The 25,781-nt window shown below is 42.4% G+C and overlaps 1 protein-coding gene across 14 annotated transcripts in view; it reads right to left on the reverse strand.

The window, feature by feature from the left end:
* mipol1 (mirror-image polydactyly 1) overlaps positions 1-25,781 on the reverse strand; it is a 363,283-nt gene that overhangs the window by 109,076 nt on the left and 228,426 nt on the right. For all 14 annotated transcript variants that reach the window (XM_041214749.1, XM_041214747.1, XM_041214748.1 and 11 more), the window contains one exon: positions 9,892-9,986. In XM_041214749.1, the coding sequence (XP_041070683.1) occupies positions 9,892-9,986 (95 nt within the window). The remainder of the gene's footprint in view (positions 1-9,891; positions 9,987-25,781) is intronic.

Genomic DNA, 25,781 nt, shown 5'->3' on the forward strand with positions numbered 1-25,781 from the left:
AAGCAAGACTGCAGCATCTGTAATTTGCACAGTGCTCCTCCAAAGAATACTGTCCTAGTGCATAAGGCTTACGATAAGTCAGTGGGTTCTCCTGTGTTTACTACTAAAGTGGATCAGGTGTAGGAAATTATCTAAGTTTTCTGTTTAAAGGTGAAGTATCCTCATCTTTATCTGGTGAGGTAGGGAAGTCAATTGTTATTTTTAGAGATACAGGATCAACACAGTCACTGATGTTGGCAGGTCTCAGGAATTTCTCTCCAGAAAATTTGCTAAATAAAAATGGATTGATATGGGTATTGATGGAAATTGTTACTCACTCCTTTGCATAGAGTACATTTAAAATGTGCCTTAATCACCGGTCCTGTAATTGTTGGTGTTGTGCATAATTTGCCTACTGACAGTGTGGATTTTATATTATGAAGATGGAGATAAGTTCAAGCTGTCTGAATTAAAAATGCAAGAGAAGTATAAGCAAGATGTGGTAAAGGAGATAGCAATAGTACTCAAGGCTAATGATGAATCAAAGGAGAGGAATGCTTCAAAGGGGAGTGGAAAAGCTGAATCCAGTGCTAACACAATAGAACTGTGAGGAAGGATATGTATTCTTGAATGTAACTTAAACCTTCAAAATAAAGAGGTGATGATTCTTGCTAGAAAGGAATGAGACAAAGCCCATAGTCAACGGGATGATGAAAAGCAAAAATAAATTGAAGAAATTTGCAAACTGAATAAACAGGAGTATCAAGTTTTCTTAGCTGAACATCAAAATAACCTTAACAAAATTCTAAAAGCAGCTAAAAAGGATTTTACTCAGCAGAAAATTAAACTGCTTGTGCAAAAGGGAGCAGTGTTAAACTTGTGTCTCCTATAAAATAAAACCAAAGGGCTAAATCATGGAAAAGAATTTAAAAGATAAAAATGATCCTGAGTTTAAACAGGATGAGGTGAATTCAATTGTTATGCAGAGCAATTTGGATGTTTGGCTGGTTAAAACTTTCTTCATAGACTTGAACATGAAAAAACATTGAGATATGGAAGAAAATTGGGACCTGGAGTTAGAAGCTGAACAGAGTGCTTCAGATAATAAAAGCAAAATACTGCAGATGCTGGAAATCTGCAATAAAAACAAGTCCTGGAAATACTCAGCAGATCTGGCAGTATCTATGTTTTTCTCTCCACAGATCTGCTGAGTATTTTCAAAACTTTCTTCTTTTCTTTCCATGTGGTTCAGAATTGATTTTAAAAAGTGAAAACCTTGGTCACAATTTACTGTCTGGCTTTAAAGAAGAACAAAGAAAATTGCTGAATTCAGAGGATAAGAAGCACTATGGCAGGGGATTTCTTCGTGGATTCCAGTTGGCAGCTGCCAGTACCCAAAAGTTATAAGTCTCTGTGGGGATGGTAACAATATTCAAAGCTGAGATGGGCAGCTTTTTGATCTACAAGGGAGTCAAGGTTTATAGGGGACAGGCAGGAAAGTGGAATTGAGGCCATGTTCAGATCAGCTATGATCTTACTGAATAGTGGAGCAGGATCCAAGGACCGAACATCCTACTCCTGCCATTCAAGCAGGCTGCTTTGTAATGGATGATGTTGAGTGGCTCGAGTCCTGTTGGAGTTGCACTCATTCAGGCAAGTAGAAAGAATTCCCATAAGACCATAAGGCATAGGAGCAGAAGTAGGAAATTCGGCCCATCGAGTCTGCTCCATCATTCAATGAGATCATGACTGATCTGATAATCCTCAACTCCACTTTCCTGCCTTTTCCCCATAACCCTTGATTCCCCTACTGATGAAAAATCTGTCTATCTCAGCCTTGAAGATACTCAACGACCAAGTCTCTATAGCCCTCTGTGGTAAAGAAGTCCACAGAATGACTACCCTCTGGGAGAAGAACTTCCTCATCATCTGTTTTAAATGGGCACCCTCTTATTCTGAGATTATGTCCTCTGGTCCTAGACTCTTCCACAAGAGGAAACAACCTTTCAGCATCTACCCCGCCAAGCCCTCCAAGAATATTAAATGTTTCAATAAGGTCGCTTCTCATTCTTCTAAACTCCAATGAGTACAGGCCCAACCAACTCAATCTCTCCTCATAAGAAAATCCCTCCATGCCCAGGATCAACGTATGAACTTCTCTGGAAGTGCCTCCAATGCCAGTATATCTTTCCTTCAACAAGGAGGCCAAAACTGTTCACAGTGTTCTAGGTGTGGTCTAACTAGTGCCTTGTATAGTTTTAGCAAGACTTCCCTATTTTTATACCCCATTCTCTTAAAAATAAAGGCCAACATTCCATTTCCCTTCCCTATTACCTGTTGAACTTGTATGTTAGCTTTTTGGGATTCATGCGCAAAGACTCCCTAATCTTTCTGTGCTACAGCCTTTTGCAGTCTTTGTCCATTTAAATAATATTCAGCTCCTCTATTCTTCCTGCCAAAATGCATAACCTCACATTTTCCCACATTATATTCCATCTGCCAAGTTTTTGTCCATTCACTTAACCTGTCTATATACCTTTGTCATCTCCTTGTGTCATCCTCATCACTTGCCTTCCTACCTATTTTTGTGTCATCCGCAAACATGGCGATAGTACATTCACTTCCCTCATCCAAGTCATTAATATATATAGTAAGTAATTGAGGCCCTAGCACTGATCCCTGTGGCACTCCATTAGTTACAGGTTGTCATCCCGAAAATGCCCCCCCTTATCCCAACTCTCTGTCTTCTATTAGTTAGCCAATCCTCTATCCATGCTAATATACTACCCCCTACACAATGGGCTCTTATTTTATTGGTAGTCTTGTGTGTAGTACCTTATCGAACACCTTTTGGGAATCCAAATATATTACATCTACTGGTTCCCCTTTATCTATCCTGCTTGTTGTCTCCTCAAAGAATTCTAATAAATTTGTTAGGCATGATTTTCCCTTCATGAAGCCATGCTGACTCTGCTTGATTAGATTATGTATTTCTAAATGCTCTGCTATTACATCATTTATAATAGACTTCAACATTTTCGCAATTACAGATGTTAAGCTAACTGGCTTATAGTTACCTGTTTTTTGTCTCCCTTCCTTTTTGAATAAGGATGTTACATTGGCCATTTGCCAATCCTCTGGGGCTTTTCCAGAATCTAAGGATTCTTGGAAGTTAACTACCAGTGCATCCACAAGCTCTGTAGCTACTTCCTCTAATATCCTAGGATGCAACCCATCAGGTCCAGGGGACTTATTGGCCTTTAGCCCCATTAATTTCCCTAGTACTTTTGCTCTAGTTCTAGTTATTGCATTTATTTCCTCACCTCCCTTTTGCCCCTTGATTATTTAGTATTTTTGGAATGCCAGCAGTATCTGCTACCATGAAGACTGAAGCAAAGTATTTATTCAACTCCTCAGCCATTGCCTGGTTCCCCATTATTTCCCCAGCCTTATTCTCTAAGGGGCCTATATTCACTTTGGCCTCTATCTTCCTTTTTATATACTTAAAGAAGCTCTTCCGGTCTGTTTTTATATTACTTACTAGTTTACCCTCAAAGTTTATTTTCTCCCTCTTTACTTTTTTTTGGTCATCTTTTGTTGGTTTTTAAAATTTTCCCAATCCTCTGGCTTACCACTAATCTTTGCCACATTGCATGTTTTTTCTTTCAATTTGATACAGTCCTTAATTTGATTGGTTAACCATGGTTCCCTATTACAGTCCTGACTTGTTGAGTCAGGAGGCAAGTTACTAACTGCAGAATTCCAAGCCTCTGACCCGCTCTTGTAGCCATAGCATTTATATGGCTGGTCCAGTTCAGTTTCTGATGAATAGTAACCCTAAGGATGCTGGTGGTAGGGGATTCAGCAAAGCTGTTGAGTGGCAAGAGAAAATGGTTAGATTCTCCCTAATCATTGCCTGCAGCTTATGTGGTGCAAATTGTATGTGCCACTTGTCAGCCCAAAGGTGAATGCTGCACAGTTCTTGCTGCATGCGAGCTTTAAAAGATATTCATTGCCTAGCATTTGTATGGTGCGAATGTTGCTTGCCACCTATCAGCCCAAGTCTGAATGTTGTCCAAGTTTCGCTGCGTGCAGGCACAAACTCCTTCATTACCAGAGGAGTTTAAACTGGCACTGAACACTGCAATCATCAGTGAGCTTCCCCACTTCTGACCTCATGATGGAGGGAAAGTAATTGATGAAGCAGCTGAAGATGGTTTGGCCTAGGGCAGTACTCTGAGGAACTCCAGCAATGATGTCTTGAGGCTGAGAAGACTGGGCTCCAAAAACCACAATCATCTTGCTTTGTGCTGATTATGATTCCAATCTGTGAAGTGATTTCCCCCCAATTCAGTTTTGCTCAGGCTTCCTGAATCCATAATTGGTCAGAAGCCATCTGATGTCAAGGGCAGTCACTTTCACCTCTCCTCTTGAATTTAACTCTTCTGCCCATGGTTGGATCAAGTCTGCAATGAGATGTGGAGCATCAAACAACATTGATGAACAGGTTATTGTTGACCAAACGCTGCTTGATAGCCTTTCATCATTTTGCTGATAATTGAGAGTAGACTGTTGAAAAAAGACATTTTGTCGAAGCTTGCTGGATAATGGCTACCCTGATAGGATCATATTGCGCTGCATCACGCAAACTCATGAACAGGCCTAAGGCTGTCACTTTTGGCCCTGAAAAGTTCCCAGTCTACCTCAGATTATCCTGGAAGGGCAAGGTGTTTCAAAAATTTGAGCAACAGGAAAAGCTAGCTGCATCTTGCTACTACTATGCAGTAGCAACACGAGTGGTGTTTGCCACTGAGAGGATGCTGCTGTCAAGCCAAAGGCCAGAATTTTACATCTCACAGGCGGGCGAGTGCCCGAACTGAACTGATGTGAAATAGCGCAAGATGACGTTGGGCGGCATCCCGATATCATCCCGCATGCGAGTGGGCAAGCGGTGTTGGAGTCACACCTGCCAACAATTAAAGGGCCACTTAAGGCCATTAAAAAGGCAATTTATCCTGATTTTACGTTGCCGTGCAATTTCGTGCTCATCGCACGAGCAAAACGGGCAGGCCGGCAGCCCACTTTTAATGAAAACTTATCCAAGGGCGGGATAAAAAGGTTCTGCAGCATTGCTATTGTGAGTAGTGACGGGTTTAGTAGATAGTTCGCTACTGGTTGCCTATTTGAGTTTGACAGCTTCAATTCTGTTCTGAACTTCAGTCTTAGCACTCTTAGGCTTCATTTCAGGACTCATTGTTGTCTCCAAGGCCCCCAGAAGATTTTGACTATGTGGACCCTTGCAGGTATTAGACAGCCTTCTATCACCCTGGTAATAGGGTTTGTGTTCTCCGCTGGTGTCACCTCCTCCTCTGAGGAAGAGAGGAGCAGAAGGGAGAGGAGGCCTAATGTCCCTATGCAGTTTCTAGGCGAGCGCCGTGTGAGGCAGGCACAAGGGACGCAGGGCCAGCAGGTGGTCCAAGGCAAAAGGTGCCACAGAAGACACCGCTATCCTGCTGTCAGGGTTTACAGGCAGCAATGCAGCTACCTCAATATGTCCAAGGTGCAATACCAAAGGAGGCTCTGCCTCTCCAGGGAGGCTGGAACCTATGATCTACGTTTGTCAGAGGTTTGGGCCTGAGATCACCTCCAACTGTGGGGGTGGACACCCCATGCCAGTGGCTCTGAAGGTCACAGTGGCCCTCAACTTCTATGCCTCCAGGGCCCAGTGGGGGATCTGTGTGGAGTGTTCCATTCAGTTGTCCACAGTTGGGTCAAGCTGGTGACTGATGCTCTGTTCAGGTGGGTAATGGCATTTATTCATTTCCATGCGGAAGATGCCAGCCAGAATGAGTGAGCCAGATGGTTTGCAGCAATTGCTGGGTTCCCCCGCATCCAGGTGCACTCGGCCGTACACGTGGCCATCAAGGGGTGCCAGCGGGTCAACTGCGTGCCTCTATCAACAGGACAGGCTTCCACTCGATGAACGTCCAGATAGTTTGTGGCCACAAGACGCAGATCCTGCAAGTCTGTGCAAGGTACCCTGCAGCTCCCATGACGCTTACATCCTCAGACACTCATAGATGCCAAGGCTGTTCACTGCTCCAACCCGACTGGATGGATGGCTGCTGGGGACAAGGGCTGTCCACTGAAAAGGTGGCTTATGACGCCTCTCCGCCACCCAAGAACAGAGCAGCATTATATAAGGAATCATGCCTCCACAAGTGATAGAGAGGACCATGAGTCTTCTTAAGATGGGCTTCCGGTGCCTGGACTGTTCAGGGAAGTGCTACAATACCCTCCAGAGTGGGTGTCACTGATAGTGGTTGCATGCTGCGCTCTCCTTAATCTGGCTCTGGCAAGGGCAGACCCACTGAGGAAGAGGATCTTGACGCTGTTCCACAGGCCACAGATGATGAGTCCAGTGATGAGTCAGAAGAGGATCCTGGTGAAGAGCATGGTGAGGGCGTGGAGGTAGGCCTTTGGATCCTTCAGATCTGCATCCCCCTCATGCCAGGGCTATTGCCTCCATCCTGGATGTATGAAATGACCCTTTCCTTTGAACCCAAAGTCCACAGCGCCTGTGCACTAAAGTTTAGAGCTGCTCACATTCAGCATGAGATACTGGCTTGTCCTGCGCCTACAAAACAGATGAAGCATTCTCAGGCCATTAAGACAAAAGCAAGATGTATATCATGTTGGCACTCACATCAAATGAACATAACAATAGATGGTGTTAACTGTCACATCAGCAAACATATTATCAAAACATGGCAGAACAGAAGATGATCCGTGGACAGTCCTTAAACATGTTTGCGAGTGCTGCATCTTGTTGTGTCCCCCCTCCCGCCCCAACCAACCAACCAACCTTGCTGGCAGCAGCATTGGAGTCCTTGATGACCTTGGGGTTTAGCCTCTCGCCAGTGGAGCCATCTGGGAGGGAGCGGCCAGTGCCTCGGCTGGCCTCTCCCCAGTCATCGCAGCTTCATTAGATGCCATGATCAAGGGCAGAGGAGCGGAGGAGCCGCAGTCATCATCCAGAGTGCCCTGAGAGAAGCCCGTAGAGATGACAAGCAGCTTGTGCGCCAACATGAGGTCACTCTGGACCTCCCTGCTCGCCATTGATGGACAGGCACCTAGCTGGGATACTGGGTGCCTCATCCATCTCCCACACTGGCACTGACCTCCTGAGGTCATTGCATGTGTGATGGCTTCCAGGGCCGAGTGCAGCCCCAGGAACCCCTGGTTCTGTCCCTGGAGTTGCCACTCCATGAGTGTCGCCACTGTCTCAATGGAGGAGGCAGTGCACTCAATGATGAGGGTCAATGCTCTGCATGGACTCCTCCACAACAGAGATCATAGCACGCATATTCTCATGGATCTCCACCAGATCCTCCCGCACATCCCGCTGGACATCCAGCACCTGCCACCTAATGGACAACTCCAGAGACTCATCATCTGCCTTTGAATCAGCATCATCCTAGTCACCAGCAGTCCTCCAACTGCTGCCATCCTGGGCATTCTCTGCCTCTGCATGCTCCTCAAGCGAGTGTGAAGTGCCCTCACTGCTATGCACCAGCATTTTAGCTGACGATCTAATGCCCATCAAGGTGCTAGTATCTGTGCTGGTTCTTGGTGCAGGGAGGGGTTGTGATGCAGGTGCATCTAAAGCCCAGTGGTCTTCTGGTGGTCAAGGGTGATGTTTGGGGTCCCGCGTTCATGCGCGAGCTGGCAATTCTAGGGGAGAACTACAACATGTCATTAGTTTAAGTCATCACACTGTCACTGTGCATTCCAGACACGCTGTTGAGACAACGGAGATCTGCATCATGGTCCAATTGTTTTTCAATGATCAATAGTGACTTCAGGTTTGAGGCTCCCATTAATGATGCGACTACACAAGAATGTTCGCACAATCTGACACTCGCGCCTCTGTTCACTGCACTCTTAACTTCGTCAGAGACCCCTGCCTCTCCACGACCAGCTGACCAAGGTGGGTGGTAGCGCTCCAGCTCCAAGGTATCCATCTCATACCTTGTCAGAGCGAGGAGGTTTGGGGGTCTCCGCCTGTCTTAGTTCTTTCATTGGTATTATGGCTTCTCTTCTCCTGAAATGGCAGAGGAGCATTGATTTGTCCACTCTCTACCCGCAGTGCCATTGCAACCTGGCAAACCCTCACCCGGGACACCTTGCAAGGCACATCCGAGTCATGGCCCTCAACCCGCAAGGCACTCAGGCCAAGTAGCCAGGGCTCGTCCCCTTGACCAGCGCCCAGTGTCAGTGATAGCTGGCGCTCAAGCTCTAACACCCCTGAGCTCCACGGGGGGATGGTCACACCTTAACACTTGTCCACACTGATCCATGCCAACTTGGTACTCATACCTTGCTGAGCACAGCAGATCATTGAACCTTTTGTGGCACTGCACCATGTGCGCTGCACAACATCATGGCTGCTGACCTCGGCTGCCACCTCCTCTCAGGCTTTTTTGGTCAGGTGCTGTGGCCTCCTCCTGCCATCCTTGGGTACTAGTATCTCACTCGACACCGACCTCCTCCACAAGGACTGTGAGGCACCAGTCCGAGAAACGGAGAGGCCGAGTGCCCACCCGACTTGCCCTTCCGCCGGACGTCTCCAACTGCTGGTGAGGCCATGTTTGAATGAAATGGTTTCCTGGACAGACTCCAAAGATTCTTCCCTGGCAGCCTTCAAGGAGTTGCCTCTGCCGTTTTAAAGCAGCCACTGGGTCGCCATTGGGCCCAGCCCCCACCCGGCCCTTCCCAACTATTGAGAATACATGTTTCATGCTGGGTGGACTTTAATTGGCTATCAAGCGTGAAGTAGTGTTTGCAACGTGTCCACGGCCAGGAGTGGATTCCACATCTGCTTCTGCTCCCGCCAACTTGGCGCGCACACCAAGCATGAAATTCAGACCATAAAGGTGTTCTGCCTATCACACAAACGAGCAATGTGGTATATGAATTTCAGTGCTGGTGTGATGCTAGTATGTAGGCCGTACGTCCCAAAGGCTGGCTGATCCCTTCCGCTGTTCGTAACGGGCAAGGTACAGAATGTACTCAACCAACCTGTGCTTGCAAAACTCAAAACACAGTGTCCAACATTAGGTGTGATTCCGCGATTGGACAATATTTGCTAAATAATTCTCAGTGTGCTAAAAATCATGCTGACATCCAGTTTAAGATTGTCAGTTAGGCTCGCAGTGTGGCACATTTGCATGTACTGGAAGCTACATATATTAATGCACAGGGCCCTGTTCTTTTTAGACAGAAAGAACGTGTACATACATTGCACCTGTTTCAGCTAAACAAAATGCATATTTTTAAAATAAGTATGGTTAAGAATTGCAAAATTAAACAGTAATCTGAATCTTCTAGCATTTTTCTGAATTTTCTTTCACTACAAGAATCACCAAGTCTCCTTCGACAGCATTTTCCAAACCCATGACTACTATCATCTAGAAGGACAAGAACAGCAGACTATGAATACCACCATGTAGAAGTTCTTCTCCAAGCCACTCACCATTGTGACATGGAAATATATTGTCGTTCCTTCACTGCCGCTGGATCAAACTCCTGGAATTCCCTCCCTAACAGCACTGTGGATATACCTAAACCATATGGACTGCAGCAGTTCAAAAAAGCAGCTCACCCACCACCATCTTCTCAAGTGTAATTAAGGACAGGTAATAAAAGCTGGCCTAGCCAGCGATGCTCACATCCCATGAACAAATTAAAAAAACATTTGATTGAAAAATAATACTGATTAATTGCAACAAGCTTCTTATATGCCTCTGACCAGCTTAATTGCGTTGGCTCCTAACGCAAGCATATAAAATTGACGGAAGATGGTAAATGTTGACCCCAATCAATTAAAGATGATAAACAGGTGCAGCATACCTGTAATAAAGTCTGAGTGTCTGAATTTCTTCATCTTGTTTCTTACATCGCTGTAAAGCTCCGTCCCTTTCTTTCTGTGTTGTTAGTAGTTGGGCCTGCAAATAATGACATTTATTTAGTTTGACTACAATACGCACTCTGGCTATTAATTGTTTTCTTAAATTCAAAGGGCTTTGCACAAAGCTTGGTATAAGCTGCTATTGTTGTATTTTAGTTTACAGTAAAGGAAGCACTAATTGGTTTTGGACTACTTTTTAAAACAAACAAAGCCTATACTACTTTGCAATTATTCAGATATGGTACTTAAAAGTAGAATGCAAGCATTGCAAGAGTAGATTTCCTCTACTCAGATGCTACTTTGCATTCTATTGTGGATCTGTAGGATCCAGCAATCTGGTAGGCAGTAGTTAGGCTGACTGGCTAATCAGATTGAAGATTTCTCTCAGATTGCAAAGCAGGAATTAATAAACATGGGATATAATTCACATTTAAATCATTGCACAGAAAACAAAATGCTGATTGGTACATAAATATGGGATTGAAAGAGTAGCTGAAATATGAAACTAACTGAAAAATAAAAATTAATTTTCATTATTTTAAAAATCAAGCAATTTTTAAAAAGTACTTTTGAGACTTCATACTTATAAAATTAGTTTTCAGGGACTCAGGAGTTGTTTAGCAGTTGTTAGAGTTAGTGCAGAATTAAAAACCCAGTTACTCCTGAACGCTCAAACTTTTGATTATTTTTACACTGAGAATAGTATATAAAAGTTCAAGTTCATGTGAAATCAGTGATTCTATGTTGATTGCATCTACGAAGACTGCAACAACAGACCCTATGGAGGAGCAAAGTATCACTGACAGCAATGTCCAGGTTTCTGTGTTTAACTGCACAGGTGCAGGTGGTATGAGTTGCTCTGAATTTTACACAGTATTGATGACAATTTCCAATAGTTTCACCACCACTACAGCTGCAAATTCCAGGCCATTTAAATCCCCACCACTTGCATTATCACCATTTATCCTGCACAGCTGCCTATCTCAGGCAAAAGGCATCACAAAGATGCCGCTTAAACTGATGAAGTCAGCCAGCTATTTTGGGCAATTTCGGCAGTTGTTTGCACCTTGTTAAAATTCAATTATCCCATCATTAATATTTAACTTCAAATGACCAATTCATTTTGCTGAAATCAACCCCTCATAGCACTTTCCCTCTCGCTCATTGTTTGATTTTGCTGAAAAAGCCTAAGGGGTGTATGTGGATCATTATTCAAGTTTCAATGATTTCATATGCAGTTCCTGGCTGTTTGTAAAGATTCCTTGAAACTTTTCTGATTTTCTTGGTCTGGGGTTTTGCAGGCACACAGCTCCCCTTGTATCATAGTGCAGATGGGTCTCTTATCAAGCCTTTCTTTCATCAGCATTAGAATAGCAATAGGTTGCTAAACTATCTATCTCCCAGATACCATACCTGAATCACAAACCGCTACATGCCTTTTAACAAACAGTAAGGCCAACATTGACACACATGCACATGTCACACTTTGTTTCAGATGGAAAACAGTAACATGTTAGGTGCTTCGCAGCAATCTATAAAATTTTTTAACTGAACAATTGAGCTCTGAGTGACCCCTCTCTGTCTTATATGAATTATGCTTTCTGGCCTTAAAGCAGCTGCACATCTCATTGTGCAATACACAGTTATGTCATTCAAAAATAGTGCACCAAACAATTTACTGAGAGTAATGGCACACAGGGTCTGTTACTGTTGGCTCTTTACCTATCATAGGTGTGTAAGCTTCCTTCTATCAGTCGGTAAAGTATATCTCCATATCATTCTGCCAAATCACATCATTTGCCTAATGGGAACATAAGTCTATGATACCTCTTCCATGAAGAAAAAGGAAACTACATTGCTGCAATGATGCTACATAAGCACAACAACAGTTTGCAGTATGCTCCAAGGCAGTAGTTTCTTACTTGAGATGTCATTCAACAGTTCAAGCTTCAGATTTGCTTACATTGCCTTCTGAACCAGTCAGTGTTACTGCAGACTGCTACAAATTATTTTATTGATTCATATATCTGCAAATTATGAGAATGAAAAGCAATTGTACAAAAATATTCCCCCTTAAATTATTCAAAAGAAGGGTTTTCAAATTCAAGTAGCCACAAAGTGCACAGTATGAAATTAACAGTGTTATTCCACCCATATGGCATTTCAAGGATCAGGTGATTTTAAAAAAAGCTATAAAAGAGATTCCTCTAATTGCCAGCTGTTGAAACAGATGTGTTTAACTACTCTTATTAACCAACAGCTGGGAGGGACGACAATTGGGTTTCACTAAACCAACAGTCAGCTGCCTTCCAATAATTACCTACGTTATAAAACATAGTTGATAAGAGCAGGAAGGGCTGGTCAACACCACAATGAATTAGGTCGTAGGGTAGTAAATACTATATTATATAATTTAGTGAGAACTGTAACAAATGTATAGTTTTACAGCTTGCTTTATGTCATTTAAAATTTGCCAATCATTTCCTATGATGGCAGATAACATAGTAAACTTCTAATGCTGGTTAAAATTACTGTTTATTCCTTTTTACTAGCTTTCCTGGTCAAAACTCCAAAAAATATATCTTAAATCAATTCCCCCATTCAATCAAAAAAAAACTATAAGCCAATATTATGCACATTCTAAAACAGTAATTTAGATATTTTTAAACAGGCACTATGTTTTAAGTATTGTTATACATCAGTCAACATACACACGCAGACAAAGGGACAGCTGATGTGCTAAATGTAAACCAGCGTAACTGCACTAATCTTCTGTTCTTCATCACTATAGCAACACCCAAAAGCATCAATGGTCAGGCGATCACATCACATCATTGCTGCCTGTGTCTTCTGCAACATTATGCATAGTTTAACAGGATATTTGCTTATTCTTTTTTCAATATTTCCAACATATTTTTTTACATTATTTACCTAAAATGTTTTGTCAACAAGATAGACAATAGGAATTAGTTAAGTAATTAGTTCATACTTGAGGTTTGTATACTTAACATTGCTCAAAGGTCTGTCTTTTGATAAACAAAATCTCAGTGTGTACTCTACAATTGCTCCAGCCATACTACTTTCACTCAAAATAGAATTATCTTTAGGTTTCAATTGGGGAAAAATATAAACTGTTTTAGTAGCCCTATATGTGCACCATTAGTTGGTGAAGGCCAAATAAGATTTTTTTTAAAAAACTAGCACACAGGAATTTTCCAAAGCTGAGTACAATTTAGTTGATTTTTTTCCCTTTGTTTTCAAATTAAAACTGTACACATCTAGGTTGACACATTTTAGGCTGGGGTCTTTTACAAACATAGAACTGATACTACCGAGGAGGGCCCTGTAAAGCCAAACTCACCAATTTCCTATTCCAGCCTGTCACTTCTACACATTAATACATCACATTCCTCATACAGTCCTCTACCACTCCCAAATAGTAAAGATTATTTACACAAAATGAGTGAGCTACTAAGGAACTTAGTTTTATTTGAGGGTGTGGTCTTTTAACTCTAGTTTTTAAAATATTACACCTGTTTACACCATGCTTCAACTGTTTTTCAATGCACATGGTGTGCGCTAATTATCACCATTTCATTCATCAGTTTGCTGTGGAGCTCTTTAGATTTGCTACTTCTTTCAAAATCTTTTCAGATTTATATTCTTCCTGTAAGTTATTTTAAATACCTTGCAGCACTTAAAAATGCAAAGTCTGTTAATACTGGCGTTCAAAGGATTCATATTTCAGAAACCAGGCAACTAAGCCAAGGTTGCAGTTCCAGGAGATCAAAACAGAAGGAATAGGTAACATTTCTAAAGTAGTAAATTTTGGCAGAAATAGAAATTACATTCATGTTCAAATATGTTTTAAGTTTTCAAAAATTAATATATGAATATTATAATTAAATATGTACTATTAAGCAAACATGCCCAGATATTATGCATAAAATGATGGCATTAAGAGTCCAGCAACAACTGATGTCTGAATTGTCTCAATACTTGTTCTGCAGTTATAATGTAGAAATGCTGATACATGCTGAATCTGACTCGCTGCTTCTTCTCGATACCTGAAGACCGGCAGTAATCACAACAAGCCTACATGGCATGTCTAATCTATGGGAGCCATAATGGATAGTGTTAGTTAAATAATCACAAAATATTAAATCAAGACAAAATTGAATAAAAATGTAAATTTACAAACATAAATAATATTGGCCCAGATTTTGCTGAGAGTGAGCCCTGTTATTTAGGCTTTTTCCTTCACTTTTCAGCTTAAAAATGTTTTTTTGCTCTTTAAGTTGTTGAAAGAAATGTGAGCTGGTAACAGCACATTGAAAGCAACAGGGCATCTGGAACTTCGGTGAACAATGAGACCAACAGTGAATCTCTAACCAATGAGATTTAAGGATTGAGAAAGAAACAGAGAAATGACTGAGAAAGATTTAGGGTGAATTAGAGTCGAATTAGGTACAAGAAGAAAAGAGAGAGAGAGAGAAAGACAAAAAGAAAAAATGCGAAAGTTTACATTTTGAAGATCTCTAACAACAATTTACAGCTGGTGGGAATAAGATTCCAGTTTAAATTGCTTTCTTTCTGGGCCTGAGAACATACAGAAGCATAAATAACCTTACTAAAAAGGTATTTGTGCTGTTAAGTAGCAGCTCTAACTTTCTGCAGGAAGTTTAATTGGCAATTAATGTGCAAATGCAGCAATTCCACTAATGTTATGAGAGGTTAACGGAAAGCTGCTATTTTAGAAGACTAAAACAGAACGGCACAAACTTATGATGATTTGCAATTCACAGCGTAATGCTTGGCATAACCATTTATGCAGTAATAACAATGAATGCCACTAAACTTGTTATTTAGGAGAAAATTTGAGCCATGCTAATTAACATAAATTTGTTTACAAAACTTACATGGAAGTAAGTTTTCTAAAGCACTTTTCTAAGATAACAATGTATTCATTACACTTCCTTGTATTTTTCTTTTGTGTCAGGTTTGCTCAACCCAAGTTGTAATATCTTTTGGTATTTTTTGCTCAAGGAAACAGATCCTGGTTACACCTAGTTACACCCATCTAAACTGGTTTAATGACAAATGTATTTACATTTGTATCTCATTATTCTAGAAGATTATTAAAATAAAAAAATTGAGTTGCCCATTTACACAAATCCAAGCATAAATGAGAACACATGTTCATGAAGACTATTAATGGGCATCAACATAGTGATGCCAGATACATGTCTGTGACAGGCTGTCAGCCTCCTTTATCAGGCAATATTGGCCCATCACATAATACAGCAATAAAATAAAGTTTGAAAAATTTAATCCAATACTTTGGCAAACTTAAAGCAAAAAACTGCAGATGCTGGAAGTCTGAAATAAAAGCTGAGAATACTCAAAACACTCAGAAGGTCAAGCAGCATTTCCACAGAACACAGAGGAGCTAACATTTTGAGATAAAGTCTTTCTATTTCAAGGTTTTGGCAAAGGGTCACATTTGCAACATTAATTCCTCTGCTCTCTCCACAGATGCAGCCTGAACTGCTGAGTATTTACATTGCTTTCTGTTTTTGTTACTAATTCTTCATCGTCCCAAACTAATTAGAGTGGGTGGGAAAGTGGCTAATTATAAGTTGTGGTCTTGCAGCAGGTTTCTCTTTCTCCGGCTGGTGTTTAATAGCAAACCGACATTGCTGTACAGCTCAAAATCTTTGCAAGTTAAGAGACTCTAAACAGGATTACAGGAGTAAAAAAATGCATATTCTACTAATCAGCATAATTTTTGGGACTTTCACAGTTAGAATCATACTACTATGGAATTTTTAAAGCAGAGGTTTGTAAAAACACAATGTCTGAGAAATTTAATAGAGTTCTTTGATAAAGGGATTGGAACAAGTGCTGTGATTTTGAAAAGGCATTTAGTATGGTGATGCTAAGAGTTTTGTTGATTTAAAAAAAGGTCACACTGTATTTGAGAATGTGCCAGCTCAAATAGCGAGTTAAGGGGCACAAAACAAAATAGTAGTTAATAGATATTTTTTCAATTGGAGGGGGGTACACCATGGTATAGCATTCCCAAGAGTGTTCAGGCTATTATGCTTCTCAATATATAAATGACCTGCACCTAGGTTTAGGGACACATTATCAAAATCTGCAGAAGGCATGAAAACAGAAAGTGTGCTAAGCTGTGAAGAGGATTACTGAGTGATTTACAAGGGACATATATTAGTAGATCGGGCACACAGATTTCAGGTGAGATTTTGTGCAAGAAAGATGAGGGCATACATTTTAGAAAGAAGCGTAAAGGGGGAACATCAAGCCAAACAGTAAAGCCTAAAAAGGAACAAATGAGCAAAGGGGCTTAGAGATTCCAATAACATAAATCTCTAAATATAGGAGAACAAGCTTATAAAGCTGTGAAGAAAGCAATACGAGATCCTCGATTTTATAAATAAGGGCATAAAATACAGAAGGAAAGAGGTAATGTTAAACCTATATAAATTATTAGTTAGGCTTCAGTTAGAATTCTGTCCATTTTTGGGTGCTCTATGATTGTATGGAAAGAATGTAGATGGGGTTCACCAAGATGATTTCATTCAGCAGAGGCTTTTATTATGAAGAAACACAAAGAGGAGAATTTTTATAGAGGCGGACCATGTATAAATTTAACATAATTCCCAAAAGAATGGAGGGAAAGGTTGAGATTTTTGTTTTCAAAGTACAGGTAAAGGGTTGTTTGGAAGTGATGTACAGTGCCAGAAATAGGGACAAAGGCATCATTAAACCCACTGCACGATCCAACCCAACATAGTTACAAAAGTTACCATTTAATTAGAGTTCCACCATTCACATAGCTACTTCAAACAAAGCAGCTGGCTTGATTGTTAAAAACACTTGCAAAAGTTGGTTAAGACAGCAGTATTATGCCTAATCTATACTGGTGTATCCTGAGCCATTTGTATAATCTAACATCCATACGCTGCTAATTTATTCAGCTACATTCACTAAAATGTGAAACTGTCTATGCAAATATTAAAGTATACTCATGCAGAAATCCAACTTTGTACAGAATAAGTTGTAAATAATATCTGAACATGGGGTGATTGGCAATTATCAAAAAGTAATCTTTATTCTAAATCTATTGGATCATAAGTGCAAGCTGACCATCTTATTGCTCTCTTTGTAACCAAATGATTGTTCAACTACAGTAGCTTTAATCAACGACTTACTAACATTTATTACACCTTTAGCTTCTAAGCTGCTCTGTCTGTTCCAATTGACATGATAAGTCAACTGGATTTTTGTTTATGAAAAAATGCAGGTCAAAAAAATCCATGATAAATGTTAAAAAAAAGCAGAAAGTGATACTTTATTCTATAAGCTGCTACAGGCCTGTATTATGATTACAATGTTAAAAAATGAATTAGAAAATAAAAAGCATTAGTGAATTTAAATGAATGGCCTGGGCAGAAACAACATATTACACAGAATTAAAACATAAGAAATAGGAGCAGGAGTAGGCCATTCAGCCCTTTGAGCCCCTTCTACAATTCAATGAGATCATGGCGGATCTTTTACTTCAACACCATTTTCCTGCACCATCCCTGTATACCTTGATGTTTTTAATATACAGAAATTTATCAATCTCAGTACTCAGAACTGAGCCTCCACAGTTCGCTGGGACAGAGAATTCTAAAGATTCACCACCCTCTGAGTGAAGAAATTCCTCCTCATCTCAGTCCTCAATGGCCTGCCTCTTATTCTGTGACTGTGCCCCCTGTTTCTAGGCCCCACAGCCAGGGGCAAACATCTTTCCTGCACCTACCCGATCAAGCCCTGTAACAATTACATAGAATGTACATCACAGAACCAGGTCAATCAGCCCAACTGGGTCACGCTGGAGTTAATGATTCACATGAGCCTTTTCCCACCTTCTCCCAAGTAACCCTATCAGCGTAATGTTCTATTTCTTTTCCCTTCACGTTTCTCTGATTGGCCCTTAAAAGCATCTATGCTATTTGCCTTAACTATTGTTTGTGGCATGAAATCCAAATTTCTTGGTGAAGGAGTTTTCCCTAAATTCCCTATTATATTTAGGGCACCCAGCTTTGGTCTCTCCCAAAAGTGGGAACATTTTCTTTATGGGGAGAATTTTTCCCTTGTTGCCTAGCCGGGCGGGACTGATCGGGAAGCTGACTGCTGCCCGCAATCTGGGCCGGACCCCGATTTCATGCTGGTGAGCCAAGAAAGGCCCGCCCAGTGTGAAACGCGAGTGGCATGGGTCAGTGCTGCCTTGGGGGGTGGGGGGGTGGAAGAGGAAGGCGAGCGTGAACTTTGTGCCTGCACATGGGCGTGCCGCTGGAAAAGCTCCCTGAGGAACATTTTTTAAAAATAAAAAATAAAGATTTCTGAAGTGTTATAAAACATGCCCCCTCATGTGACTCTGTCTGTCACATGAGCAGGGACATGATATAAATGAAATTTCATTTTTATTTTATTTTTATTTGCTATTGTAAACCTCATCCCACCCATGAATGAAATTTCCCAAAAAATGCAAAGGTCACCCGCCAACCGTAAGGTTGGATGGTCAGCGAAAAATTTATTTAAATTGTCTTTTTAATGGCCTTAATAGGCCGACTGAAATATCGCACGAGTGCACGATGATGTTGCGACACTGGCCCGACGTCACTGCGCATCATTTTATGCTCGGTCGAGTCAGGTGGACGCCTGTTCGATGAGCTAAAAACTCTCCCCTATGTCTATTCTATCAAACCCTTTCATAACTTGAAAGACCTTTATCAGGGCAAGACTCAATCTTCTCTTTTTTTTAGCCCCAGCCTCTTCAATATTTCCTGAGAGATATGACCTTCTCATTTCTGGCATAATTCATGTAAGCCTTACTTTCCAAGTCATCACCATGCCACCATTACGTAGATTACATGTTTAAGGCACTTGGCCATCTTGTGCTGCGAGATGGGTGAAAAAAATTGTTCAGCTGGAAGGGGGGATAGTGGGCTCACTAAATTTGTCAGTGTGATTGCATCTCTCATCACCTACAATATCCACTTCCGAAAGTTTATCCCATCTATGAGACCCCATTCCACTACACAACCGACCGGCCAGCTGACAATAACAACTTATATTTATATGAGATGGGATTGTCCCAGATTTGCACTAAGCGCGATAGCGGACGGGTAAAATGATGTTTTACCCGTCAGCTGCAATGGCAGGTTTTCATGCCCGTATCGCCCCAATCTGGCTGCATTAGATATGCATTCCTAGGAAACACACCATTTCAATGGTGGGCAGGCTCTCATTTGCCCGCCACACCATCACCTCGCTGCTTCATCACGCAGGGCGCCATATTTAAAGTCCAGACACGTGCACACATCTCAGTGCTTCTAGTCCAGGACTACTACAGGGAAAATGTCACAAGAGACAAAAAGACTGCCGCCCCTGGGTTTATTGACTCGTCACTGGAACACCTTTTGGATGCTGTGGAGGCCTACAGTGATGTCCTCTACCCCTGTTCTGGCCACAGGATGGGCAGTGGCATGACCAACATGGCTTGGGAGGCAGCGGCAGTGATGATCAGTGCCAATGCTGCACAGAAGAGCTTGGCCACCTAATGCAGATAGAGGATGAATGATCTCATCTGTGAAGACAGGGTATGGCAACTATCTCATCACTTTAACCTCACACACTCAAGCCCATCACACATTCACTGGCATCTCACTTACTGCCAGCTCAAGGGACATCACCACCCATTCTCTCTCACACACCCTCACATCTCCAAATGGCCTCATCTCCTTTGCAGACTGTATTCTCAGCCCTCATCACCTTGAGGCTACTTGCACAGATCAATGCATACCCCCACACACACGCATTTGGTTACCCTCCTCCCCCAGCCTGCAGCCTCTTCCCTTACCTGGGGCCACTTCTCCCCCTTCGCCAAACAAGCCCTAGCCCTGCAGCCATTGAAAAGCCATCAACATATGGCTGATCTGGTAGGTAGAGGCTGCCATGAGCACTCCTAAAAGTGATGTGGTGCTGTCTGTGAAGCCTGGCGCTGATGATTGCGAGTGCTGACCGAAGAAAGGTAGGCAAACAAACCTTGAAGTCCCAGGAGAAGAGCAGCCTGCGAGGTGCACATTGCCTATGCGTGGTTGTGAGCAGATAATCCGGCCTGGGTGGGTGGCAGGGGGGTGGCGGGGACAAGGAGAAGATTTCGGCAGGTTGGCCTAACGATGATATGCAGATGTGTTACAATGAGGTTCCAACATCCAAAGGCGGGAAATGCGGCCCGCCATCAGTGCGCCGAGCAGATGATCGCAAACTGGTTTCATGATGTCGTAAAACCGATTGCAACAATTTGCCGCTGAAGTCACCAAACAAGCCCGACACCAGCAGGCACAGAAAATCCTGGCCATAGTGTCATGGCAGAGGATCACAGCCCGAATTACTCACAGGCATATTGGAGTTTTTGAGGAGGACGTGTGTTTTTAGAAAGGACATAGTAGGAAAAGCTGGCCAAGAATGTAAAATAACCGTCTTCCAGAAAATTCCTATGTGGATTACATTTGACCAACTAGTCCAGAGGGGTCCTGGAATGTGGCACATAAAAAGGTGTCAAGGCCCAATTCAGAGAGTGACGCTTGAAAGGGAAAGATGCAATGTAACAGACTAAACTGTAATTTCCTGCGGTTGTGGAAACAATGGAGACTGATTAGCATCTCAGCAGAAACCATCTCCTGTTGAGTTATATCTCAGAATGTGGACATGATGTGAGTTGAAAGAAAGCAGATTCTGGATAAAAGACATGTTTATTTTTCCCATCCAGGAATACACAAGAAAGGGGGTTAAAAAGCCAGCTGTAAATCTGGTCTGTGTGCATTAGTTCTGGTGTTCTAGTTTTGGGTGTGCTAGTGTGCACTGTGAAGGTCACAGCAGAATAACAGCAACTAGGTATCCCTGCAGCTTGCAGGTAAAAGTCTCTCTCTTTCTGGAGGCAAATCACAAGTTAGCAAAGCCACATTCGAAAAGGAAACAGGACAACTCCTTCAGCTAACCTCAGAACCAAGTGTCTCAAAATCAACTGCTCAACTGCAAAAGTCAGCTCCACAAGAATCACCACATTTCATGGCTGCAATATTTTACCATCTACTCCTCATTAACAAGCCAAAGATTCATTTCTTAAAAAACTTTTATTTTTGGATTCAACTTCTCATTTCTGATCTATGTAAATGGGTGTTGTGTTTTTATTATTCTTTCTTGGGTTTTTAGAAACTAATAAACTTATTCTTTCTTTGACTCAAGAAAGCCTGGTTAAATTAGCCCGTTCTAACACATTACTGCATATGGACTGGGAAAAGGTGTCCACAAGGAGAGGGATCCTTTTTAAATTAACCTTGTTGTGACCAACAAAGGGGTTTGAATAAAGAAGGGGAGCCAGTTCATCCCTCCTCACCCGAAAGCATAACAGTTTGAGGTATCTTGTCTGGGATCATAACAAACGGGGGGACCTGGCCCGGGGACTGGAAATAACAAACTGGGGGCTTGTCCAGGATAGTTCCCACAGAAAAAATGAAAGAATTTGAGTGGGAAAAATAAATTGCTCCTTTGAAACCAATTTTAGAAACTGCAAAAAGGTTTCTTTGAGTCTGTACTACTAACGTGCAGCAATGTCCATATTTGATGCTAGTGTTTTTACAGGCAGAAGGGACGTTAGTTATGAAAATTTAACAGCTCTGTCCCTCGATCAGTTAAAAGAGCTAGCGAGACACTTAGAATTAGAATTTCATCCAAAAGCCAGAAAACCCCAAATTTTAAAAGGGGCGGCCAACAGTCTATGGGTGAAAATTGAGGATGATGAAACGGAGAGAGCAGCAGTAGAAAGAATAAAATTAAAGCAGTGGAAATTAGAATTTCATGAAAGAGAAAAGTAAAGAGAAAGAGGAAAGACAGGAAAGGTCACAGAGAGAAGAGAGATAATTTTAGGAGAGAGAGAGGGAAAGGGAGTTTAAACTGAAACAGCTTGAGCCGAGGAGCAGGAATCCTATTGTGCGCCTTGAAGGCACCGCTAGTTCAGAATTAAGGGCCGAGGCAACCCGGTTTGCTCATTTAACCCCTAAGTTTGATGAAGCAGAGGTGGAAGCCTTCTTCATCTCTTTCAAGCGGTTAGCATAGCAGTTAAAGCCAGTTCAACATTGGTCCTTATTCCATGAAAGCAGAGTAAGCTAACAGGCAAAGTTCATGAGGTTTACTCCCTCTTGCTTGCGCAAAGCGTTACTGACTATAAGGCAACAAAAATGGATATTTTAAGTGTATACCAGTTAGTGCTGGAGGCATGTTGTCAGAAATTCCGTGCCCTCAGGAAATGGCCTGACCAGACATACCTGGAATTTGAAAGGTTTAAGCAACTTGCTTTTCACCAATGAATGCAGGTATTTAAAACAGAAGCCACTTACAAAAACCCCTTGAAATAATTCTCCTGGAGGAGTTTAAAAACTCCATATCCTTCCCAATAAGAACACACTTAGAGGAACAGAGGGTAAGAGGGGCCAGGTAGGCAGCCACACTGGTTGATGATTATGAGCTGATCCACAAAGCCTTGTCCCAGAAGAGACCCTCCCCTAGTCACCTCCAACCAACTGGAAAGGATAGAGGTGAAGAGAGTGATAGGAAACTGAGCACCCATGGGGGAGAAGGAAATGCTGGGGTCCTCCTCAGGACAGAAAGGGTGGTGCTGAGATGAAAAGTGAGGCTAAGAAGTCTGTATGTTTAAAGGTCGGGTACCTCCAGGCCAACTGCAGGAAAATCCAGTGTTATTTATCAAGGCACATACACCCCGTTCAGAGAATGGGAGTCAGTCAGAGAGCATAGCAGACCAGACTATGGCTCTTACTGTGGCTGTGAATCACTGTAGGTCCACTCCTGAGAGTGCAGATGAGGTTAAACAAATCCCTGAGAGTTACAAGGATTTTGTATCCAAAGCAAGCATAGCCATGTTTCCCCAGGGTGAGGCAAGTGAGCCTGTAATGATACTGAGGGATACAGGAGCCAGCAAACTCTACTGCTGGGAAAATGCATGATCTTTCCAGCAGGGAGTGCAGTAAGCACCAAGATATTGGTAAAGGGGATAGGATGAGGGTACACGCCCATCCCCTTATACCGGATGCATCTGGAGTGCGACATTGTGTCTGGACCAGTGACCATGGGAGTTGTCCCCAGTTTGCCTGTGGACAGGGTTGACTTGCTCCTCGGCAATGACCTGGCGGGATCAAAGGTAGTAGCATCGCCAGTGGTCTCAGAGAAGCCCACTGGAGGACAAGGGGACAGAACAGCTGCAGGAGAAGGTGCTTGGCATTTTCCCTGATTGTGTGCTAACGCGGTCTATGGCCAGGCAATTGGAGGCTTAAGTGGCACTGCAGACAGAAGTAAAAACAAAAAAACTGCGGATGCTGGAAATCCAAAACAAAAACAAAAACAGAATTACCTGGAAAAACTCAGCAGGTCTGGCAGCATCGGCGGAGAAGAAAAGAGTTGACGTTTCAAGTCCTCATGACCCTTCGACAGAACTTGAGTTCGAGTCCAAGAAAGAGTTGAAATATAAGCTGGTTTAAGGTGCGTTTGTGGGGTGGAGAGAGAGAGAGAGATAGGTGGAGGGGGGAGGGGTGTGGTTGTAGGGACAAACAAGCAGTGATAGAAGCAGATCATCAAAAGATGTCCACAACAATGGTACAAAAGAATACATAGGTGTTAAAGTTAAAGTTGGTGATATTATCTAAAGGAATGTGCTAATTAAGAATGGATGGTAGGGCACTCAAGGTATAGCTCTAGTGGGGGTGTTTTTTTTAAATTTTTTTTTTAAATAATGGAAATAGGTGGGAAAAGGAAAATCTTTATAATTTATTGGAAAAAAAAGGAAGGGGGAAACAGAAAGGGGGTGGGGATGGGGGAGGGAGCTCACGACCTAAAGTTGTTTAATTCAATATTCAGTCTGGAAGGCTGTAAAGTGCCTAGTCGGAAGATGAGGTGTTGTTCCTCCAGTTTGCATTGGGCTTCACTGGAACAATGCAGCAAGCCAAGGACAGACATGTGGGCAAGAGAGCAGGGTGAAGTGTTAAAATGGCAAGCGACAGGGAGGTTTGGGTCGTTCTTGTGGACAGACCGCAGGTGTTCTGCAAAGCGGTCGCCCAGTTTACGTTTGGTCTCTCCGATGTAGAGGAGACCACATTGGGAGCAACGAATGCCGGAGACTAAGTTGGGGGAAATGCAAGTGAAAGATGCAACACCTGCCCCTTCACTTCCTCTCTCCTCACTGTCCAAGGGCCCAAACATTCCTTTCAAGTGAAGCAGCATTTCACTTGCATTTCCCCCAACTTAGTCTACTGCATTCGTTGCTCCCAATGTGGTCTCCTCTACATTGGAGAGACCAAACGTAAACTGGGCGACCGCTTTGCAGAACACCTGCGGTCTGTTCGCAAGAATGACCCAAACCTCCCTGTCGCTTGCCATTTTAACACTCCATCCTGCTCTCTTGCCCACATGTCTGTCCTTGGCTTGCTGCATTGTTCCAGTGAAGCCCAACGCAAACTGGAGGAACAACACCTCATCTTCCGACTAGGCACTTTACAGCCTTCCGGACTGAATATTGAATTCAACAACTTTAGGTCGTGAGCTCCCTCCCCCATCCCCAACCCCTTTCTGTTTCCCCCTTCCTTTTTTTTCCAATAAATTATAAAGATTTTCCTTTTCCCACCTATTTCCATTATTTAAAAAAAAACACCCCCACTAGAGCTATACCTTGAGTGCCCTACCATCCATTCTTAATTAGCACATTCGTTTAGATAATATCACCAACTTTAACTTTAACACCTATGTGTTCTTTTGTACCATTGTTGTTGACATCTTTTGATGATCTGCTTCTATCACTGCTTGTTTGTCCCTACAACCACACCCCTCCCCCCTCCACCTCTCTCTCTCTCTCCACCCCCCACACACACACCTTAAACCAGCTTATAGTTCAACTCTTTCTTGGACTTGAACTCAAGTTCTGTCGAAGGGTCATGAGGACTCGAAACGTCAACTCTTTTCTTCTCCGCCGATGCTGCCAGACCTGCTGAGTTTTTCCAGGTAATTCTGTTTTGTTTTTGTTTTGGTGTTAAAGTTAAAGTTGGTGATATTATCTAACCGAATGTGCTAATTAAGAATGGATGGTAGGGCACTCAAGGTATAGCTCTAGTGGGGGTGGGGAGAGCATAAAAGATGTAAAAAAAAAAAAAAAAATTTTTTTTTTATAATGGAAATAGGTGGGAAAAGGAAAATCTATACAAGTTATTGGAAAAAAAAGAAAAGGAAGGGGGAAACAGAAAGGGGGTGGGGATGGGGGAGGGAGCTCACGACCTAAAGTTGTTGAATTCAATATTCAGTCCGGATGGCTGTCAAGTGCCTAGTCGGAAGATGAGGTGTTGTTCAGACAGAAGGTCTGGTTATCTGAAATCTTTTTCGGGATTCTAGAAGACCCTAAGAAGGTAATAAATAGATAGACTCAAACTTTTACAGCGCAGAAAGAGGCCATTTGGCCCATCATGTCCCTGCTGGTCAACAAAGATCTGACTACACTGATCCCATTTTCTAGTGCTTGGCCCATAGCCCTGGAGGCTATGGCAATGCAAGTGAATATCTAAATACTTCTTAAATTGTTACGAGAGTTTTTGACTCAACCACCCTTTTGGGCAGTGAATTCCAAACTCCCACCACCCTCTGGATGAAAATTTTTATCCTCAACTCCTCTCCTATCCTTCTACCTCTTACCTTAAATCTA

This window comes from Carcharodon carcharias, chromosome 20, assembly GCF_017639515.1.
Source record: "Carcharodon carcharias isolate sCarCar2 chromosome 20, sCarCar2.pri, whole genome shotgun sequence".
Taxonomy (NCBI): Eukaryota; Metazoa; Chordata; class Chondrichthyes; order Lamniformes; family Lamnidae; genus Carcharodon; species Carcharodon carcharias.